The 22869-nt window shown below is 47.3% G+C and overlaps 1 protein-coding gene across 4 annotated transcripts in view; it reads right to left on the reverse strand.

Annotated features, from left to right (window-relative positions):
• Positions 1–22869, reverse strand: part of LOC119435994 (neuroguidin) — a 93571-nt gene that overhangs the window by 26464 nt on the left and 44238 nt on the right. For all 4 annotated transcript variants that reach the window (XM_049673247.1, XM_049673242.1, XM_049673248.1 and 1 more), the window contains exon 9: positions 2944–2992. In XM_049673247.1, the coding sequence (XP_049529204.1) occupies positions 2944–2992 (49 nt within the window). The remainder of the gene's footprint in view (positions 1–2943; positions 2993–22869) is intronic.

Below are 22869 nucleotides of genomic sequence, written 5' to 3' on the forward strand. Positions count from 1 at the left end.
CCTTTTGCGTGCTTCCCTGAACGATATGTTTTCACGGACTTTCAGTGTTAGAATTTCTTTTTTCTAACTTGGACAGGACTGGGAGTATGCTGGATGGTCACCATCACAATTAACGCAGTGAGGTGTGGCCTCACAACTGTCTGAGGCATGACCTTGTATTCCACACTTAGCACAGGTGAGTCGACCACGGCAGCTCTGCGAGCCATGGCCGAATCTTTGGCATTAGTAGCATCGCCTAGGATTTGGGATGTATGGTCTTATGGATATCTTTGTGTAGCCTGTTTCAATGCTTTGTGGCAAAACGCTCAATTCAAAGGTAAGTATCAGGTGTTTCGTGCGAATTTCTTTATTGTCCCGTCTCATAACAATGCGCTGCCCATTCGTGACATTTTGCTCCTTCCATCCTTCCAACAACTCAGTTTCAGATAGGTCGATGAGGTTTGCTTCAGATACTACCCCCCGTACTGCGTTCATGGACCGATGCGGTGAAACGGTAACTGGGACATCACCAAACGTAACAAGTTTGCCGAGTCTATTTTATTGCTCTTTATCACGTAGCTCAAGGAGAAGGTCCCCGCTTGGCATTTTGGTGACCTTGTAGCCAGGGCCTAGCGTGTTGGTCAAGCTTTTTGCAACTATAAATGGGGATATGGTTCTTGCTAGTTTTTCGGTTCTTTCACTGTGGACTACTTGAAAACGTGGGAAAATGTCTTTGGGTCAGGTGAACAGGTTCAAAATCACATCGGTGCGTCCCCTCTTCTGAGGGAGACGATCAAGAAGCCAGGGAAAAGCAGGTGTTCCCACATCAGTTTGGTGTACTTCGGCAGCAATGGCAGAGTCCAACAAGGGGACGCTGCAGCACTTAACGTGTAAGGCTGCAGGCGCCAGCCGTACATTGCCGCTATAACCTTATATATAAACCCAAGAGAGGGCACCTACACAAGGTTAACCCAAGCCACCTATGAAAAGTGAGGAAGTAACAGAAGAGAAGAGATGACAGGACAGTGAAGACAGAAAAATAGAGCAGAGAAAGATCGGAGAGGGGGACAGGAAAAGGCGATCACCGATTTCCCCCGGGTGGGTCAGTACGGGGGTGCCGTCTACGTGAAGCCGAGGCCAAAGGGGCGTGTTGCCTCGGCCGAGGGGCCGTAAAGGTCCAAACACTCAGCGTTGACTCAACCCCCAGGATCCCCTTTTCCACGAACACGGCTAAGCCGCGCACGATTAGACGCGGGAGGGTCCAACCCTCGTGGTGGGTACCCTCGTGTGCTCGGGTACGTGGTGGCGCAACTCACCAAACGCCTGCTTACACAGACGCCCCTGCGGGGACGCATGGGAGGGTCCAACCCCCGTGTGCTCGGGTCCGTGGTGTCGCAACCCCCCAAACGCCTGCCTACGCAGACGCCCCTGCGGGGGCACGCACCTTACAATGACCTCGATCGCGCCCCAGCAGCGCACTGCACGCAACTTTTTCCGCCAAACATGTCGAAAGTACACATGCATTTCTTCGCGAGTTTTTTTAGTTTCGGTTCCCTTTCGTTTTTGTGACGATGTGTCACAACGTTCCGGCGGTAATCGAAACATGCAGCTACTGTTTGACAATCTTTCGGCGTTTCGGCGGTGTACAGCGAAAATCGGCACCGTTTCATTGCAACGTGGTGCCTGTTGCTGCGTAGAACTGAACCCTAGCTAGTTTTGTGCATTGCGTCGCCTACAAAGCTCACGCCGTCCAGTGCCGGGTCGCTTGCTGTACCGTACAAGCAATTTTCCCGTGGAATATTCGTACCCACTCTGCTCATGACCACGTGCACGTATACAGTGAGGATCTTGTTAAGTCAACGCGGCAATGGCGAACTTCTTTCGTTACTGCAAGCAACGTGCACTCCGAGTCTTCTCGAGATTTTACTGCATATACAACACCCCGCACTGCAACCAGCAGCAAAAATATTCTTCTGCGCCCACCACCAAACACGCCAACGTTCGGCTGGGCATGTGTTTGGATCTCGTCTGCACCACTGGATCGGACTGGATTGGATGGCAATGTCCAAGCTGTAGGTTGCCAACGCGGCTGATCGGGCGTTTTGGCACAGCGTGGCGCAATTTCGACATATATCACGGTTTTGACGCAGCTCTGCGCACAAATACGAAATTGTATCAAAATGGCGCAATTGGTGCAGCTTTTGCACCCCTTCATTCCACCTAATTAGATGATTACTCATAATTCATTTATCAACTTCTCAATTTTTATAGTTAGATGAAAGGTGTCAATGTTCTCATGAAAACATGAAAAACTCCCGATACAGCCTTTTGTTGCTCAATACGTCATACGTAAAAGTGTTTTTCTGAGCGTGAAAGATGCCCGCGAATACACATAAAGTGCCTGGAATGGCCAGTCGTGCGGCAATTTTGCGTGTATTCGCAGGCTTCTTTCACGCTCGGAAAAACACTTACATAGCACGTATTGGGCAACAGAACACTGTATCAGGAGTTTTTCATGTTGCTCTACAATTTTCTCATTTACACTTTTTATCTAACTATAATAATTGAAAGTTGATTAATTAATTACGACTAATTATATATTTAGGCAGAATGCAAAAAATCTGAGTATCTGCAAGAGACAGCAAACATTACCTTGGTTTGGTACAGCTACGTGTCATTTGCATATTTTTAAAGTTTGGCCCAAGTGAAACACCCTGTATATCACTCCCATCGGGTTGTGTTGTTAACTCATCGGAAGCATAGGAAATACAAAGAGGCATTTTCAACCCACATTTTTCCAAGAAACATGCACTTGAATGAGTGTAAAGCCTATAATACAAAGTAGGAAGTCTGGATTCAAATTTTCAAGAATAGATAAACAAAGCATGAAATAGTCTTTGATGTCACTTTCACAAACATCAATGAAATTGATACTTAATGGTAATAAAGGTTCAAGCAACTCACCCTTTCCTTCTTGGTCAATGTAAGTCTTAGCATGTTGTCTTCTTCGTACCTAAAAATAAATGTAAAACCAAATGTCACATGGTATTCAACAATATATGAATTGACAGTATCAGAATGACAAAATTTTCAATGTGTGCGTATAGTATATGTATATCCCAGCCCAATTATAATGATTAAACAAATGCACTATTCACAGCACTTATGAGCTGGCATAGTGTCGGTGCTCTTAACCTTCATTTCGCAGCTAGGAAAGATCTTGTTTACAGGTTCTAAGCATAAGTTCCTTTATTTTCTAAGAGATGTGCTCTAAATGTCTTGCACATGAAAATGCTGCAATTTATGACCAAGAATAAAGAAACAACAAAACATTAACTATTTCTTCTTCTTTTTCCTGGGGGTTTTTATCCGCCAAAATTACTATATTATTATGAGGCATGCCGTAGTGGGGGACTCCAGATTAATTTTGACCACCTGGGGTTCTTTCACATGCACCCATTGTACGATACATGGCCATTTTTGCATTTCGCCCCCATCAAAATGCAGCTGCTTTGGCCGGGATTCGATCCTGTGCCCTAGGGCTTAGCAACACAATGCCAAAGCCACTATGCCACCACGACGGGTAGAACATTAATGAAGAGTGATCTCATCAAATAGCTCTAATATTACCAATAAAGCAAAAGTTTCTTCGAGGTCTACAATGGAAAGCTTAGGGAGGTTCAGTCCCACCAAGCTTGACAATGTCACTGCTGAAATGAGACTCAACTGCATTTGGACTGTAGTTGAGATTGGCTGTTGCTCAGGCTGTTGCTCAAGCTGTGTAGCTGGCCTGGACTCCAGGAGGCAAACATGCACTCAAACCCGTTTCCTAAGACCACATTACTCAATAGCTGCTTTTCCTTTCGCACGCTCACACTCAATTTACCGTGACTTCTGAAGCATTGAACAAAAATTTTCTCATTCCAGCTTTGAATACACCCCGAAGAAAAAAAGATGAGAGATATAACAAATTTAGCATATCTTTTTGAATATAAGGAGAAGCTTTTCCCCCACCAAAAAATTCCTCGGCTTGTTTTGGATAAGAGTGCGTGGACATTTCCTCAGCGCGGCCACTGCCACATCTACTACCTCTTGTTCGCAAACCACGTGTTAATGTTAGACCATGTGGCATGTTTCACCAGACTGTGTAGCGATTTAAGGTTGGGGGGATGTGGGAATGCTCGACTCTCACACGTTTCCTGATATTTTCTCCGCATGGCTCTCGCATCTCCTGTAATCTGGCTTCCGCACGGAGCTGTGCACTGCTGCCGCTCATTGTAGTTCCAGAATAGTACCAGAGATGCCTAAGTGTTGCGCTGCTAACGTCACCAAATGATGGGGTTACTCAAGTGCTAAAGGGAGTTGCCTCTTGCTCTTTTAGGTTGCGCACAGACGGCCGCACAGTCGCTGACATGTTTCGTGGGACTCTACCACGAAAGACTTCGGAGAGGGGGGCCAAGATGGACAAACACGATCGCTAAAGCGTGCCACCGTTTGCGCAACTGTACACGTGAACGATTGGGCGTTAATGTCTGGCATGGAGTCAATATATTCGCTCGATATTGTGTCACAGTGAGTCTGACTTCCTTGATTCGTCAGCACCCACAGGCATGTTCTAGTCACTGTAATGCAACTAGCTGGCATTGCTGTATAAAAGGCGCAAAAGTGCCCTTTTGATTGTTTGCACTTCTGTGTTGTAATTCCTTTGTCCCAAGAGCACGTCTGAGACACCACATAGCATGGGTGGGTGATGAGTGCAAGTAACACACAATGAAAAGCTCCAGAATGCAAAAAAATTGTAGTGTTCCATTTACGTTCCGGTTTCTGAAAAAAGGATTTTTCGGTTTTGGTTCAGTTCTGTTTGGACACCCTAATGACACAACAACAAACACCTGGCTAACAGCAGTTTTATCGAACTGGTTTGTAGGAAAAGCGTGTTAATATAAATATAATGGGCGTATTGGGGAACTTAAGGGGGGACACGGCTTTCACATCGCGAAAAATGGCCCAAAAATTGATGTTTTAAAAATCCCATTTTCAGTTTATATAACTCTTGTGCTGTCTGATTCCGAAATATCATCAATGAAAACCACATAGACATACTCTAAAAAATTTGTGGTATCAGCCAAGATGGCAAGAAAATTCGCAGAAATCGTGACAGAACAGCGTTTTTTAAGCCACAATATCTCCAGAATGGCGCATCTGAGCACCGCCATCTTGGCCTCTTTGGAAAGCGCATTTCTCCGTCTTCAAATCTGCCGCTTCAGCTATCACCTCCATACAGAAACATGCACACAAAAAGCAAATGTTTGAAGGTTTTTCCGGAGTCTCCGATTGGCCGTGACTGCCACATTACTCCAGTGCGGTTCGCCAGTGGCCTGGTGCTCGCTCCGCGATGACGTCGTCTGCTCCGCTTGTTGCGGTCTCCTCACAAGCTCTGAGTAGTCTCCGTAATCTCGGCAAGTGTCAAAACAGGCGCTATGCGGTCATCGCAGTAGCGTGTCTGATCCCTCCATTTGTGGACATCTCAGACCCGCGGCTAAGCATTCCGAACATCGGCAACACAGGCTTCGTGACCAAGCTTTGCACATGGAATCCTCAGACATGCGGCTAAAGGCTATTTCACATGCTGCAACTGGAGCAATGAAAATCGACGCAGTCGCGCGCGTCACAATGCGATTTTTAGAGGGCTCATTTCACACGATTGCGATTTCAACAATGTGGCTGATGCGATGCCCAAGGTTGCTTGCTGCCTGGCGCTGAGCCGTGCTCTCTCAAGGGCTGCAGAAGATAGCGCCAACCTTTCCCTTTCCCACGAACCACTTACTACTACTTGCTGCCAAATTTTGTAGTATACCTCGCATAATTTTTCAAATGTAATGAAAAACCTGTGCGTTACAAAATTATTGACCGGTCTTTAATAGGAGCAACTAATATGAGTGTTTTGCGATTTAAAAATGCTTCAAAGTTTAATTTGTTTTGGAGTGCGCAACAGCGGTTTATGAAGTTCAATGCGAGGAGACATGGTGGATGTAAACAGCTGTGTCTTTTATGTCCGTGTCGTTTTTCCTGCGATACAACAAATTACAAGAGGACCTATCAACGAGCCCATATAGCTGCCCTTATCGAATATGCAGTATTCGGAATTCGGCTGTAGCGAAGTCGTCATGTCAACACAGAGAAACCCTCGCGTTACCAGTGCTTAACATCAGCTTCTTAAGAAACTATGTGTGTATATTGCTCGTAATTGCGCATAAGTGGTTCCTGCTCCTAGCAATATTCTTGCACCAAACTTAGCAGCAAGCACCAACTCAAAAGCTCACGTCTGCCCCTGAAGGAAGCTGCAAATGACCTGTGTGTAATTACTGAACGTGCAATAGAATTTGTATTGTCAACTTTAATCTTAACGCCAGCCTGGTTCCTCCGTGACGGCGTGTGTGCTGTAATTATGCATGCAAGTCCTCCGAATATTTCGAAAGGCGTAAAAGCCGACACCACTTTTTTTTAGGAGCTGCAGTCACGTGTCTACATAGTATCATAGCATTCTAACAGACATGGGCGTCGTCAACTTTCTCGTCCTGTCTCGAGCTGTTAGTATGCTGTGAATCTGTATCAAGAAGCTTAAGTTGATATGTTGCAGTACGTAGCGCAGTGACGTAGCCCCACAGCAAACATTAAATACCTTGTTAGAAGTAAGTTTGTTTAATAACAAAATAGAATGCTAGAATTTTGTACTCATAGTGGCAAGCGTAAGGTAAAAAGCTATCGAAACTATCCACCAATGGCCTGCATGAGCTTCTACCTGCTTCAGCACCTTATCTTAAAGGTGGGGCTGAAAACCCCAGATAACCAAAAACACGTGCAACTGCAACAGGTGCTATGGCTCCTTTCCTGGAAATGAAAGCCAGCATCCAAATCTGTTAAGCTAGTCATGTACTTAATCTGAATTAGACCAATGTTAGAGCATGCTAATAGGAGCCATTTCAAACAAGAATATTTCACCAAAATAAGAAAGTGCAAGGAAAGCGTGAAGGTACAATCTAATCTGGTATTCCCGAATCGATTGTATTAGTAAACTTTATGCCTCCCTGAAATTCATGAATTTCCTGCATTAACCCAATGCTCAAAACAGGGGAAGCTGATTCCCCTTCTTGCTGTTGAAAAGCTGCTTGAATGACAATGAAATACTACACATGTTTTGAGGGAAAGTGAGGGGGGGGGGGGCACTGACATATCTCTAAGCTTTTGTATGAGGTTTCTTCATGAACAAAAATAGAATAAAACTATTTGAGTTGGCAAGTCTCAGAATCCAAACATTGTCAATTTTTTCAGGAGACAACAGTTTTAAGATACAGACAATAAAAAGTGTGCCGAAGTGCAAGTACAGACTGAACACACTTGAGTGGCCAGCTGTGAATGTAACAGCGTCCATAGCTGCTACCTTGAGGTAACTGCTAAGTTCCATGTGTATTTCTCCTATAGCCCATGTACCTCGCAAGGGGAATGATTATGCGTGGTCCCATTGCATCATTGGCCTGTGCTGCTTTTGTTTTTTTGGAATAGGTGGCGGACAACTGATTCTGCCTGTTCACGTATTTAGCATTTTTGTGCATTTTATTATGTGCATGTGTTTGTATCATGTTCTGATTGTTGTACTTGCAGTGAGGCAAGCATCTTTTTTTTAATATATTGCACCACAGTCCCATTTCAACTTTGTGTTGAAATGTACAAAATGTGGCCACGTAGTAATGGCCAAGATAGCCAGCAGCATTGGCAAAAAAATATGATGGAGATCCAATGCATTTGCTAGAATTGACATGAAGCGAAGCTTTCATAGAACGGTCAATTAAATTCTATAAAGCTAACTGCAATGTGTACGGCTGTACTTATTTCATCCGATGCAACACGTACTTATATGCAATGTATGTATAGCTCGGCAAACTCACTCAAGCATCGGCTTACTAAGACTTGGACGTAACCATGAGGCTGAGCAGAACTTTGGTGAATATGAGTAAAAGCAAGCTCGGCTGAGTAAACTATCCATGATATTGTCACGTGGTAGTCAGGGCAAGCTCTGCTGAGTATAATTTTGATGAATGAGTCAGAGCAAGCTCGACTGAGTATAATTTTGATAAATATGAGTCGGAGCAAGCTCGACTGAGTAAATTTTGGTGAATGAGTCAGAGCAAGCTCGGCTGAGTAGAATTTTGATGAATACGAGTCAGAGCAAGCTCCCCCGAGTATAATTTTCATGAATATAAGTCAGAGCAAGGTCAGCCGAGTATAATTTTGGTGAATATGAGTTGGAGCAAGCTCGGGTGAGCAATGATGGGATACGGTTATACGAGTTTATGCAGTAATACATGTAATTGTAAACTCATTAGCAACATTGCCTCCATCTTGTTGGGCACGGCCTATGCCTCGTGATGTCAGCCGAGTATAATTTTGGTGAATATGAGTTGGAGCAAGCTCGGCTGAGCAATGATGGGATACGGTTATACGAGTTTATGCAGTAATACATGTAATTGTAAACTCATTAGCAACATTGCCTCCATCTTGTTGGGCACGGCCTATGCCTCGTGATGCGTCTGCACACTTTATGAGCTGCGGACATGCAAGAACCCACACTTGAAAAGATGCTATCATTCACAGGAAGCGATGCCACCGGCTGACTTCACTGCACAATTTTTATCTGCTTTCGTTTATAGTGTTACCTACTGCTTATAAAAGCAAGGTGTTTGCCTGCTTTTCACATTGTTGCATGTGTTTTACAGGAAGTAGATAGAGGGAAGCAAGGAAAGGCACGGATGTTTATGACAAGTAGTTTCTTAGAATACTGCGATATGTTACGACCAGCATAAACAAAAGAAATTCGATGCAATATGCAATTACCTTTTAATGTGAGGTTTAATACAGGTGCAGTAAGATACAAAGCCTGCAACACATTGAAGGTTTATTGGTTTTTGTGCAGGAGAAAAATGATACATCAGAAAAATGAGATAAAACTATTGAAATAATGCTTTGAAAACAAATTGACGATGCTGTTTATTCCCAGTCAAAGCGTTAAATATGCTATCGTAGAACATTCCTTACTATATTGATTGCACGTTCGCTTTGCGAGCGTGATAAGCATTCACGTCTCGCAGAAGTAACAGAACATTTAAATGAGATACAGTAAAACCCTGGTGATACGATCACAGCTGGTACGAATTTCTGTACGATACGAATTCCTAACATTCCCCGGCTGAAATACACTGCTCTTAATACGAAATACATCGTCTGTTGTGAACACATGAGCAACAGCAGCGCGGTGGCCGAGCCAGCGGAGCGACCGCCACAGACAAGCCGGCCCAGCGGGATCTTCGCGGGATCCATAGTCGCCAAGAAACCAGCTACATCAGGTGGCTGCGCAATCTCTCATTGGTTCCTCCATCAAGCGGACCGCACCACATCACAACCTAGCCGATGCTTTGACCAGTGAGAAAGAAGATGAGGACCGCTGCAGCAATGAAGACCATGGCGACAGCCATGACAGCCAAAACGCTCCCTGCACTCGACATGCTGAGGCATTCAGTGGCGTAAGAAAACATCCGTGAGATCACGCGCGCGCACTTTTACGCCTTCCAGAAGGCGATTGTTGATTTGGGCAAGAAGAAAACGCACACGGCTAGTAGAACCCGTTGATACGTTTTTCAAGGGACCAAGAAAAAAAAAAAAAAAAAGAAGTCACAGTCAGGGGTGGGACTGTCCAAAGTCATTTTGGCGCAATTTCTGGAGCGGCTCAAAATGCGTTTTGGAGCAGTTTGGAGCAGACAAAATAGCATTTTTGAGCAGCTTGGAGCAGACCAAATTTCATTTTGGCACAATTTGCAGCAGATAAAATTTCATTTTGAAGCAGTTTGAAGTTTGAGCAGGCCAATCTGAATTTTGGTGGAATAATGGAATATGTCAGCGCACTTCGAAACCACGACAAAACACAGAATAAACCAACAGGAAGCTCGCAGTAGAAGTGCGCTTTGTACAGTTATAGCGTACTTTCATAGGTAATATGGAAGAGTGGGTCGAATGGCAGCTCGGCACATGCTTTCCTGTAAAGCTAGAAACATCGCTTGGACAACGATCAAACTATATATTCCCGCACCTACGCTCATGACGATGGCGGAAAATATTCTCAAATTATGTGGTCCAATCGACGCTGTAACAAAGTTTCTGGGTCACCATATGTCACCGCAGACCAAGAGAGCCGCAATCATGCAACCCGGAGCTGGTATAATGTAAAACTATTCCAATCTGTTTTTGTCGCGATAGCAATTACAGTGTAGACCGCTTATAACATAAGTCGCCGGAGTTGCGAATATCCGCACTATAAGCGGTAGCGCACTATAACCAAAGCAACAATATTCAAGGCCTGCACATATGCAAAACATGTGCACCGAGCCGCCACGCGTATGCGACAGTCGAGGAATGCGGCTAGAACGTTTGCATTCAATTTATAGTCGAATCTCGTTAATTCAAACCAAATCATGCGGCGGCACCTCCGACCGGCATTGAGCTGGCACCGCCATAGAGTAAAAGCTTAGGAGAGAACCCTCAATGGGCTTCTTCAATTTTCCACTTCTGGCTACCCGCGGGCTGCCAGAGCCAGCCAGCGCGCCTTCGTTTTTTCTGGGGTTGCTCTGCCGACCGCGTTCGTTTTACTCGGGCTAGACGCTTCTGGCTACCCGCGGGCTGCCAGAACCAGCCAGGACGATTTTGTTCTGGCTGCTCTCTGGAAGTTCTCTGGCTAGCAGAAGACAAAAAGGGGCGCTGCGCGCTCGCCGCCATCTTTGTGGGGACTTGACGGATTGCAGCGCGGGCGCTTGAGGACTTTTACCTCGCTCAGCCAACTGGCTTGCGTTGACGCTAGCGCGCGCCGTCCCGGCTGTTGTGGTTTTGGACTTCGTCTTGCGTACTCGTCGGCACGGTGCGTGGATCACTGATTGCGTTGCTTCTAGCGTTATCTTACTAGGGTTCTAACGCACCATTCCACCTTGCGGAAGCGTTGCCATACGAGCAGCGGTGAACCATTTGAAGCTTCCTTTTGTGTGTGTGTGTATGTATGCCGTGAATGCTTCTTCCCCGTCGTATACATCGCGCGCGGCGTCACCGTGGGCACTGTCGGTTATGCTTGCATGGTATTTTCATCGTGTTCTGCGCAACTTGTTCGCGAAGTTGTAGACGCTCAATTCCCCACATTGCGGTGCCTTTTCGGTCCATCTTTCTCTAGTGGTATCCCTTTTCACATCGCTTGCGTATATGCGGCGATATCTTTTTTTCTGCAGTTATATAGCGAAGGTGTCGCAGCTAGCCATGTTCGCTCCGTCTCTCTGTCGTATGCTTGGGTGGCAGCTCGAAACCGCCGTTGATGTGTGAAGGAATGCACTGGTTGAGATGAATAGTGGCCACACGTATATTAGGTTAATTATTGCTCTCGACCAATACCAATATCGACCAATACTATTTTTCGTGTAAAGCTTTTCGCTGGTACGTCTTGCGCCAGCCGCAGTGCCCTCACCTTCAGCACAGGAGAGCTATCAACCGAAACATTTTCTCAAATCGAATTCAAACATTTTGATCGGCACAAAATTTTACGTGTGATGACGTACCCGCTTTTTGGTGTCTTGTCAAATGACTTCAAATGTCACCGGTGGCCGACCTCCTCGAGGCATCCTTGAGTGATCGCTTTTTCGCGATTATTTACGTGCGGTTTTGAGTCTTGGCATCGGACGCGTCGCAGGCCATTTGTTACGCTGTGCCAGTCACGCAAAATCTCGCAAAAGTGATTGTTGTCTCGAATACAGCTGTATATTTTCAAGGTGGCAACGCAGAAATGGGCCGACTACACCTCGCACGCGCCGCCCACGCCGGTCGCTGCCATGCTGGTAGCATGTTTACATTTATCCCGCGGCCACCGCTATCCCGGCGTTCGATTTCGCAAACTTCGGGCAGCTCCAGGTTGTCTTGGGATCGTAGCTCACGTGACTTCCTATTAGAACCGGAACTAGCTGGCTGCCGTCTGGCTGCCAGAATTGAAAATCGAAGAAGCCAAATGTCGTGCGCGAAAAAGAAAGAAAGAAAAAAAAAACGCGGCGGAAATTTCATCCTCTCTCAAATGGCAAAGTCGCCAATTCTGCATTGCACCGTAACATGCTTGTACGTGCCGACATCTCAGCCACGCTACCATAGCCGTGCGTAGAAAATGGCAGTGAACAATTCTTTCTCCTTATGCTTCCTCTACTTTCTAGTCACGTGTTGACCTTGCACGCTGCGGCTATGGCGCAGAGGGAAGCAGTGGCGCTGTCCCAGGCCGGCCAACGCCCGCTTCCCGATAACGGCAGAAAACGAAACTTCGGGGAGCTGGCGCCGGGCCGGCTGTAGCGCCGCATGGTGACAGTTGAAAGTGAGGGAGGTACGAGGGAGGGCGAGGGGAGCCACCGAAGCGGCGGAGTTGCCAAGGCGAAATCCGCTTCCCTACCGCCCTCCTCCCTCACATTCCCTGGTCTCTGCATGCGTCCTTCTCCGTGCCGTGCCGGCGCCGCCCTCTCCCTGAAGTTTCGTTTACTGCCGTTATCGTGAAGCGAGCTAGGCCGGCCTTGGCAGTTTCATGGCCCTTGCTTGCTATGCGCGCCATGATATTTCACGACTCGCACTCAAGATTCTGGTTTTAGCCTCACTGGCTGTTCGTTCGCACCACGTGCCCTTCTCCTCCACTTCGTCTCTCTTCCTCGAGCACTCCTTGGGGCGCACGTTTGAGGGGAGCGTTCACCGTCTCTGCTGACTTCTGTACTCTCAGGCAGCTGCACTGTAACCGGTATTTCGTTTCCTGCAACTGCACTATAAGCGATACGTGTATACATAGAGTGCTATGGGAAAAGTAACGGGAGTCTGAAAAGACCGCACTATAAGCACTATAGGCGATCCTGCACTATAAGCGGTTACGTTATAAGCGGTCCATACTGTATATGGACACTCCAGGCGCATTTCTGGCGTCGCCGTCGCCGTGATGTTCCATACAAAGTTCTGGGGCGATAACATCATCGCTGCGCGCCGTATACTGTATGTGCGAGTGAAAGCGTGGGGATGGGCCGACGATGGCGGCTCAATCTCGCGCACGCGAGGGAGGAAAACGGGGACGAAGCGCGCCATCTTCCATCGCGCACAAGGCACCGGGGGGAAGGGAGGGAGGGGTCATTCTACTCCGGCGGCTGCTTCGCACAGCAAGACCCCTACCCTGAAAGCGACCTGCGATAGGGACAGAGTGCGAGTGCTGATAGCGTCGTGTGCGCTGTTTTTCGCCACTTAGTTCGCGCTGAAGCGAGGCAGCCCAAAGTCAATTCACTCGCTGCAGCCGGCGGCGCTTGCACACTCCAGCGTTTTCACAGCAAGTTTCTGCGGTAATCAAGAGAAATGTGTTCATGTTTGCTTGTGCATGTGTGACACCATGCTTGTGAATTTAGTGAGTGAACACATGTTTACAAGTTTATACGGCCGATAAAACTACTATCCTTGCTTCTTATATATCTGGCTACTAATTTGCTATCGCAATCGATGCTTCGCCTTTCGGGTGATACCTGCGCCTTTTTATTCCAAATTCGCCATTAGCCCTTCGTGATAGGCCAAAATGGCTCACGTCTCACCCATATGGGCATAAAAACAGATTGGAATAGTTTTATGTTATACCGGCCTTGGGACACAGACGCCCGCCCGCTTCACCCGCTGCAGCGTGTGCCTCTGAAATATCTAGTTTGCTCGCAGCGCTCTCAGCCTACTTTGTGTTGTTTTGTACCTCAGCAAGGGAGCACTGCACGACTCAGCCCACTCAACTATATTCTAGTGCATTCTAAACACAGCCGCACTAGCCATTCCGAAAGCAGCAACAACAGCCGGCAGCGCGCATCGGCCGGATGCGCCGAAAATTCCATTGTTATAAGCGCGAAAATTACAAGAAACTCTGCGGGAAGTGCCGTCAAGCGGTGTTCGTAATTTGAATGGCTGCACTCTTTCGGAGAATAAATCCGCTCGCTGTTTGCGGCCACTGCCGAAGCCGTTCTGGCGCAGCGTGGCGCAATTTTGGTCAATTTTCTGTGTTTGGCGCAGGAATTTGCATCTGTATCAAAAATGTGCAATTGGCACAGGAGTCCCACCCCTGCATAGTTTAACCCGAAAGATGAGCCAACGATAGCAATAGCAAATTAGCAGAGAACTAAGGATAGTACTTTTATCGGCTGTATAAAGTTGTAAACAATCATTTACTAACTAAACAAGCACGGCGTCACGCGCGCACTGGTAAACTAGAACACATCTCACTCAATGACCGCGGACACTCGTTGTCTAAATGCTGCAGTAAGGAAGCGCGGCAGCAGCAGTGAACGAATTGACCTTCGCGTTGTCTCTCGCTTCAAAGCAAACTAAACATCGAAAGCACAGCGCTTAAGAAGCTACCGGCACTAGGCGCAATTGCTTTCAAGATATGGCGCAGGCGCTGTATCCGCATCGTGCCGGTCGCTTGTTGCAACGTACAAGCTGGCTGCACCGCTAAATTTACGTGGCCGCTACATTCAAACGCAACATAAGATGCAGGAACATTACAGATTGGTGACGTATCTCGGGGAACTTAATACATGGAAGTCAATGTGGGATTTAGGTCGGAACCATGATAGTGCAACGTAACAGCCAGGAAAATGCAGCAGCGAGGAACATATCAACGGGATTGCACTATTAGAAATTTTTCCTGCTAAAAATAAACTAATTTTTCCTTGATTTTGTGTATGTTTTGATGATACAAATTGTGGGTGATAAGAATATTTCAAGCGACACCACAAGATTCGTATCATTGAGATTTTACTGTAATTCATTGTGGAAAATGACTATGGCGATGCGAATTCCGCCACTTCGTTTCAGTTGGACGCTAGTGCTGTTTTTGCTCTTTTGCATCGCACATTTGCGGCGCTCTTCGCTCACAAAGCTCCGAAAGTGATTCTATTTCTCGAATTAATGAGGTTTTACTGTATAGTGCTTTCCTAGAAGCTCGATTGTTCTAAGCAAAAAAGTGCTGATATCTACATTTAAGTAGGGGTATGCGAATATTCGAATAGTATCACCAAATCAAATCAAATACAGTAAAACCTCGATAATTCGAAGGTCGCCGGACCACGAAAGTTCTTCGAATTAAGCGGATTTTCGAATTAACCGAAATGAATAAAAAAAGAGAAAACAAGCAAGAACTTGCCGCAAAAAGAAATCACCTTTATTTTCCATGTCCGAGAAAGATTACTCGAAGCAATCACTGATGCGGGATTAGTTGGCGCAGTAGTTCGCCGCCCCTAGTGGCATGCTCTCCAGCTGGCTCACAGTACGTAGCATACAAATACCACCCGCACTGCAGTCAACAAAGTTGCGGACGATGTTCACGGAATCGATAACTGCCGCGAAAGCGGGCGTGGGGGTGTTTGACTCCAAAAATTTGGACTTGCTGGATATTCCAGACTTCAAAAATGCACCGTCAGGGTTCCCATTGAGTTCATGCATTTTCGCACCCAATTTTTCGGACGAATTGAGACCTCAAAGTTCGGTTTTCAATCGCGCTTTCCGAGCCACACTACCCAATCTTGGAGGCCGCCATGTTGGATTTTGCAGTAGCTTGGATTGCAGTGGCTCGCTGTATAGCCTCCAAGACTGGAAGGCGCGCGCTATCAATAGAGAGCTCGCGCCATCCTCCAGTCTCGGAGGCCATGGCCGCTCTTCCTTGGCTGACAAACGCTCGAGTACTGCACTTTTTCCTTTCTAGTATATGCGCTCAGCACCATCGTTGTAGCCATTTATTGTGGGATGTTTTTTTATTGCTGCGCGCCCGCCGTATGCGCGAGTGACAGCGCGCGGGGGACGCACGCTTTCATGGAGAGCGAACGCACGGTGGAGCGTAAACGCGACTTCCTCCCTCACGCGAAAGGCCGGGGGCGACTTCTACTCTTCTAACAACTGCGTACTTAGCGCCCATAGAGTTTCACACTAAAAAACCTAGAGGGAAATGTGGCACTGCTGCGCCGTGGTATGCAAGGGAATGCCAGTATATTGTGGATTCGGATTGGCATCGTTCTTGGAGAGCCAGAACGCCTTGAAGACGCGCCTGGCTAGCACCGTTCCGTCTGTCACAATGATTCTTTTCCTGATAAAACAGGACGTAAAAAACTACTTTAGCTTTATTATTACACAAAAAACATGTTTGGTTTAATTTTGAGGACATACTATTGGATGCACAATTCTATGAAACGTAAAAAGTATCAGCTGGCCGCTAAAGTTGCGAGGGCAGACGACAAGATTCTCGCTCTGTTTGGAACAACTTGTCATCTGTTCTTGCTTTTCTTCGCTTGATGCTGCATTGTATGTGAGTAAACTTTATTGAGAGATGTAATATGGGTGAATGAAAGCCTTTTATGTAGATTTTATTTTAAGAACACGTTATTTGTGTAGCCATATCCACGTTTTAGACGAAGCCTCGTACAACACCAGCCAACACAAGCCTCGCAGACACATATCCCGTCATTCCCATGAGGGCACGGCAGCCCTTTAAGAAACTCGCATAGACGGTGGCACCAGTTTACCCTCTAGGTGTTATAGTGAGAAACTCTATGTTAGCGCCGGAGCGGGTTCTCGCACGCACCGCATCTTGAAAGCGATCTCCAGACGGCCCTGACCTTTGTATGCGCTGTGCTTTCGCCGCTCAGTTTCCGTTGAAGCGATAGACCGCACGAACCTTCGCTCGCTGCGGCGGCCGCGCTCGTGCGCGCTGACTCCATGCTTGTTAATTCAGCGTTTTTTTTTTAATTATTATCTCTAAAGTTTCGGTTACTATTTTGAACTCGGCGTGTACATTGAGCAGGTGTCTCGGAGACCCATGTCTCAGTGATCGGCGCTACCTCCTGTGCCTTCGTGAGAGCTAAGCGGTGCGAAGCTCGTTTCTTGGATCTCCATGGCGAACTCCATTGGCGGAGATCGCCAACGCGGTGACGTTCGTGTCGACTGTACACGGAGACGACGTCACTGCTGCGCAAATCCAAGCATGTCGATCCCCTCTAAGCGTAGTATGAGGCAGGGCATTATTAGAGTTTTTTTAAGCCGCACTAATAATTTTCTTTTTTTCGGCCTAACGAGTTTTTCGGACTATTTTTCTGTCCCCACGAGCTCGGAAAATCGGTTGGCGACTGTACGGAGCACCCTAACCTAACCGCCGCACATTGCTACCAGCCAGAAACTTCGAATTATCCGAATAGAGCCACGCAGGCCATTCAATTTATCCGGTAGAATTTGCATTGAGAATGACAGGACCGCTCAAATTCTTCGAATTAACCGAAATTTCGAATTAACCGAGTTCGAATTATCGAGGTTTTACTGTAGTGAACGTTCGAAGAATTCAATCCTTGATTCAAGTATCTACAATTCATTTTTTCGAATATTTAATATATTTGGTGTAGAGACCAGCGCAGTACCACATGTCGCATGCGCAGCAGTGCCTCTTGTGCTCCATGCCGCCCAAGCGAGTGTTTAGCTTCGTTTTCGGCGCAATGGGGCTCCTGCTTTCCCAGGGAGCACTGCAAAAATGGTGCTAAAGAGCGCCCTCTATCCTGAACTAGATACAGTGTAGTCCACTTATAACGATATCAAGAAAAACGACAAATCCGATTGTTATAACCGATCATCGCTATATCTGGACTGCCGTTTAAAAAAAAAACGAATCTATCTTTGCCGTCCCAACACCAATTTTGCCACTTGCGATAAAAAATCGACGTTGAAGAAAGTAGGCTGTGAAAAATAAAATGTTCATTTATACCTCTAATTAGCATTTCAATCGTTAGGCGCGCTGAAATAGAAATCCGCCCTTGCTTTCGCAGAGGTTTCGGATTCACAACCGCCATGTGCATCGCGACCAGCTGCTGTGCGAACACTGGCGGCCATAATTTAGCGTGCATGAATTCAATGAGCGACTTGATAGACGACTTGATTGACCATCGGGGTCAGTGTCAAAGACAGACCATTGCCAATCTCGTCGTCTTAAGCGGCTGGAGTTTCTGTTGGCGTTAGGGCGGACGGAGCACCCAGTGCGAGATGTGCGCGTTTGTTTGAGCTTACAATCAGCCTCGGATATCAGTTAGGTATTTCTGAAAATTCGTTTCACGAATGTTACCTTACTGCAGCATTCTCAGCACTGCAATTCTAAGCTTTGGTTTAGCTGCAATGAGTAGTTACGAAACAATTGATGATCCTAACAGCACGGGTACCGTTCTGCTGGAGAATAAGTCGTGCTCTTTACTTTGAGAAGCGTTCAAGTTGTTATGTGTAGATACACAGGGCATCTGCCTTGTTTGCTGGGCAAGCTTTCCGCCCACAAATGAAATAGTTTGGTTAAAAATAACCGCATACCGTACCGTGTGAATCACACTTTTCGAGTGGTCAAACGACCAGCTGCAGACTGTGCAAGCGCGCGAGGCAGTACTAAATGCTGTGTTATAGATCTGTTTGTTCTATGTAGCGTGTGGTCCAACTGGTCCATGCATGCGGCACGACTACGCGGAGTCTTATAGCGTCGTTATCCCGTCTTCCGTTTTATTTTTCCACAAAAGGAGGACATATGAACTTTTTTTTTTCTTTTTTAGTCTCATAAGTTGTCATTCACGAGGCATACACCCACGTTACAGAAATTGTGCCCTTACAAATAGCTGTTGAATTCTCTTTATGCGATCCCCTTTGTATATTGTGCCTTACAGGGCAAAAAGGCAATGCCGATCTAAGCACGAAGTAGTTGTGTGTATCATGTTGGTTTGCTAACTGCAGCGCTCGCTGTGTTGCAGGCCTCTTCCAGGAGGCTAACGTAGACATAGTGTTTTGAAGTCTACTAGACTTAAAATGCGTTAGAACGATGCTGGTGGCTGATGCAAATGTTTCACAACTCTTTGTCGAGTGAAAACCGATACATTGTGGGGAGCACACGCTGCCACCTTCTCCCGCGGGCGCTCGCCGTCGCTTGTGCACGGAGCGCACTCGGTGGGAGCTGGGCGGACATCTAGTGCGCGCACAGTGAGTGCAGCGGGAGCCGGGCAGACACAGGAGAGATGCACTTTGCCCTCTCCCGGTTCTCGCTCGCCTCTCGTGACGTGCGTGAGGGAAAGTATCCGGCGGGCGAGGAGGACATTCCCCTCGCGAAAAGGTAAAAAGGTATAAAAGAGCGCGACCGAGAGACCCCCAGGCCTCTCTGACCTCGCTACACCTACCTGCCCATATGGATTTACCCGCGGCAAAATGTGAGTGACCTCGTTTGCGTGACTACCACACGCGACGAGGCAAGCCTATTTTATTACTTATTACACAGAGCGGACTTCCCTCTGCAAGTGTGTTTTATTGCCCACAGCAATAAACGTTGTTGAGGTGACTCGCTTGTTGCCTTATTCGCCCGAACCCTACGTAGCTGCGATTATACGCGCTACGGGTTGGGGAAGACCCCCACAACATTCAACATAGTTCACAACACACGCACACACCGCGGCTGATGATGCGCGTCGCATTTTTGCATATCCAAGAGAAATTTCCAGATACTGCAGCTACTGCTGCACCTAAAGGCTACACAGTGGTTGTTCGATGACCTCGTAAGAACTAACATCCCGTAAATTGCACTCAGAACTAGCTAAAACACCTTCGAATCGTTCCGCAGTTCGCGACCGGCAACACATTCAAGCCGCGCCGTGCCGGCTTGCACAAGCTAGAGAGGAGGAAAGGCTCGTCGCGCGCCCTTTCCTCCTCGCCCGATGAAAAGGTCTATACAGCGGGCCACTGGAAGCCAAGCCTGGGCAAGCCAGCTGAAAATCCAACATGGCGGCCTCCAAGAACAGGTAGCGTGGCTCGAACGAGCGATTTAGTCTGGAAAACCGAACTTAGGAGCCTAAATTTATCCGAAAAATCGGTCGCGAAAATACATTAGCTCAATGAAAACCCTGCCGGTGCATTTATGAAGTCTGGAATATCCAACAAGTCCCAATTTTCAGAGTCCGAAAAATCGCTAGGCGACTGTACAATGTTCATTGACAACTGCGGTGCCCATGGGGACATAAACAATCTCAAGGCTATTGATTTAGAGTTTTTGCCACCAAATACTACCAGTGTATTGCAGCACGTGGACCAGGGCGCGATTAAGAACTTGAAGGTTCACTACCGATCGCGCATCTTAAATCGCGTGCTCTTGTGTGTGGACCGCGGCAAGAACAATCGAGTGCTCTTGTGTCTGGACCGCGGCAAGAACTATGTTGTGGATGTGCTCTCGGCCATAAGCATCAGTGCCTGGAACGCAGTGACGCCGGACACAATTCACAACTGCTTTCGCCATAAAGATTTCTCCTCGATGGTGAGGGCAGTGCTACAGGCCAGGACCCCACGTCATGGTGTTAGAAGCATTTTAGGTGGACTAACGGCGCCTCCGAAAAGGGGGAACTTTGGTCCGCGTTTTGTGCAGAGGGCCCGAGATGGCGCCACAGTACCCGTGGCTGAGGCGAGGTCGCTGCTTGGTCGCTGCGGGGCCGCGAATGCCGCTCAAAATAAATAAACTCAGCCTTCACGCTATAACGAGCGCAAAAAGATAAAACGGCGAACAGATATGAGATTTTGACGATACAGCCATAGATATCTGTTGAATATGTTCAATTCACCACCTCGAAGGTTCGAGATAGGAGGATGTCTTCGCATTCGGACATGTGAAATCGTGCATTTAAACATATGACAGTGAAGTCATGTTGAAATATGACAGAAGTTAGTTCAGTTTGTTGAAGTAATGTTTACCTAGTACGCCAAAGTAACGCATTAGCCGTAGTATTACAGCAGCAACACGTACTGTCGATTGCTGTCTCGAACATTCGAAGCAATTAGCGGTTGTTGATTGTGCAGAAAAAATGTCTGATGAATACCTTTGTTGACGCTTGTCGCATATAAAACAGTGAATTTTAGCGAAAGTGTCAGCAGCTAAGTCTGAGGCACCGACGACGCTTTAGGGCATGAAAAAACATCCTGCTTTGGCACCGCGAGAAGGGGAGACATATTTACAGTGGTGGCTATGTGTTTCCGATTCTCCTCTGTTCACACCCGAGTGATATTTCTCACTGACTGTGTCTTGCGTAGTCGCCCAGAGACAGCATTACGCCTTGACCTTTTAAGGAACACGTCCATTGGGATGTGTGGAGTCTTTCCGAGCGTAGCCAGTCCACCGCGGTGGTAGATTGGTTACGGGGCTCGGCTGCTGACCGAAGGTCGCTGGTTTGATCCCGGCCGCGGCGGTCGCATTTCGATGGAGGCGAAATGCTACAGGCCCGTGTACTATACCATGCCTGTCCACGTTAAAGAACACCAGATTGTCGAAGTTTCCGGAGCCCTCTTACAGCGTGCCTCATAATCATATCGTGATTTTAGCACGTAAAACCCCAAATATTCTCATTGCTAGAAGCGTAGCTCTCGCACGGAGAGAGAAGGACGGCACACGCAGGTAGGGATGATTCATGGAAAAGGAACAACTCACAGCGTGGATGAACTTAACACTTTCGTGACCGCGCCTATTCCCGTCGACAGTATCTTCTCGATGATACAAGTTCGAATTTTGGCGCTTCTCCGAGCGCTTCGGACAGCTAGCGCCATCGAGCGCATTAAAGACTATTTTATCAGTTTCGGATTTGTGTTTCTCTTTTCCACCGCACGGGGATTTTTAAAGCGCCTGCAAAGCCAGAGTGACAAGCACTCGTCGTTTGGCATCTAGGATGCGCATGTCCGCTCCACGGAAACAGTGAGTTTCGACGGATTCCGACGCATCTGGGCTCGAATTTGCGGATGATCGTAGCAGCACAGACTCGGATGACGACTTCGATTCGTCGGACTTCAGCACGGACGACGAAAGTGCGACAAACCGCCCCGAACATTGACAGGTATCCGCCGTTGAGTTTTGCTTTCTTCTCGGACGGTGTGATTGCTGCCGCGCATCGACGTAAGGATTTCCAGCGTGTTCTAAAGGTCACAGTTCTTACCTGCAGGGTGTAAACGTCGCTCGGACGTGATCATTTGCCTGGTGGCCGCGCAGGGAGTGGAGTTTTGTCCACGAAGACGGCCGGGAGTGCACCTTAGAATCGCGCTCCGGAGTACTGCGTGTACCCATCTGCCTCAAGAACTTTTGTACAGTATAGACCACTTATAACGTAACCGCTTGTAGTGCAGGACCGGATATAGTGCGGTCTCTTCAGACACAAGTCAATTTTTCCATAGCACTCCATGTATACATGTATCGCTTGGCCAGAATGGGACAGCGCCGCTGCTTCCCTCTGCGCCATAACGGCAGCGTGCAAGGTCAACACGTGACTAGAAAGTAGAGGAAGCATAAAGGAGAAATAAGGCTTCACTGCCATTTTGTACGCGTGGCTACCGTAGCGTGGCTGAGACGTCGGCACGTACACGCATGTTCCGGCGCAACGCAGAATAGGCGACCTTGCCATTTGAGAGAGGGTGAAATTTTCGCCGCGTTTTTTTTCCCCCCCCCTTTTTTTTTTTGTTGGCGCGCGGGGTCTCTCTAAGGGGGGACACGGGTTGTGGCGACCAAAAATCGCGAAAAAACTCGATTTTTTAAAATTGCATTGTTGGAATGTACAGCTATTATTGCACCTATATTGTTAATTTCATACCGATAATGTCAATATTTTAGCCGCAATGATGCCTTATACGACATGTACTAGCTGAATTTCAGGCTAAACTGACGCTGAAACGGCACATTTTCCGAAACGCGCGCCTGCTCTTCCACGTGTGCTAGCGCGGACATCTTGGTCTCATTTGAAAGAG

The sequence above is a fragment of the Dermacentor silvarum genome, chromosome 1 (assembly GCF_013339745.2).
Source record: "Dermacentor silvarum isolate Dsil-2018 chromosome 1, BIME_Dsil_1.4, whole genome shotgun sequence".
In the NCBI taxonomy this organism is placed as follows: domain Eukaryota; kingdom Metazoa; phylum Arthropoda; class Arachnida; order Ixodida; family Ixodidae; genus Dermacentor; species Dermacentor silvarum.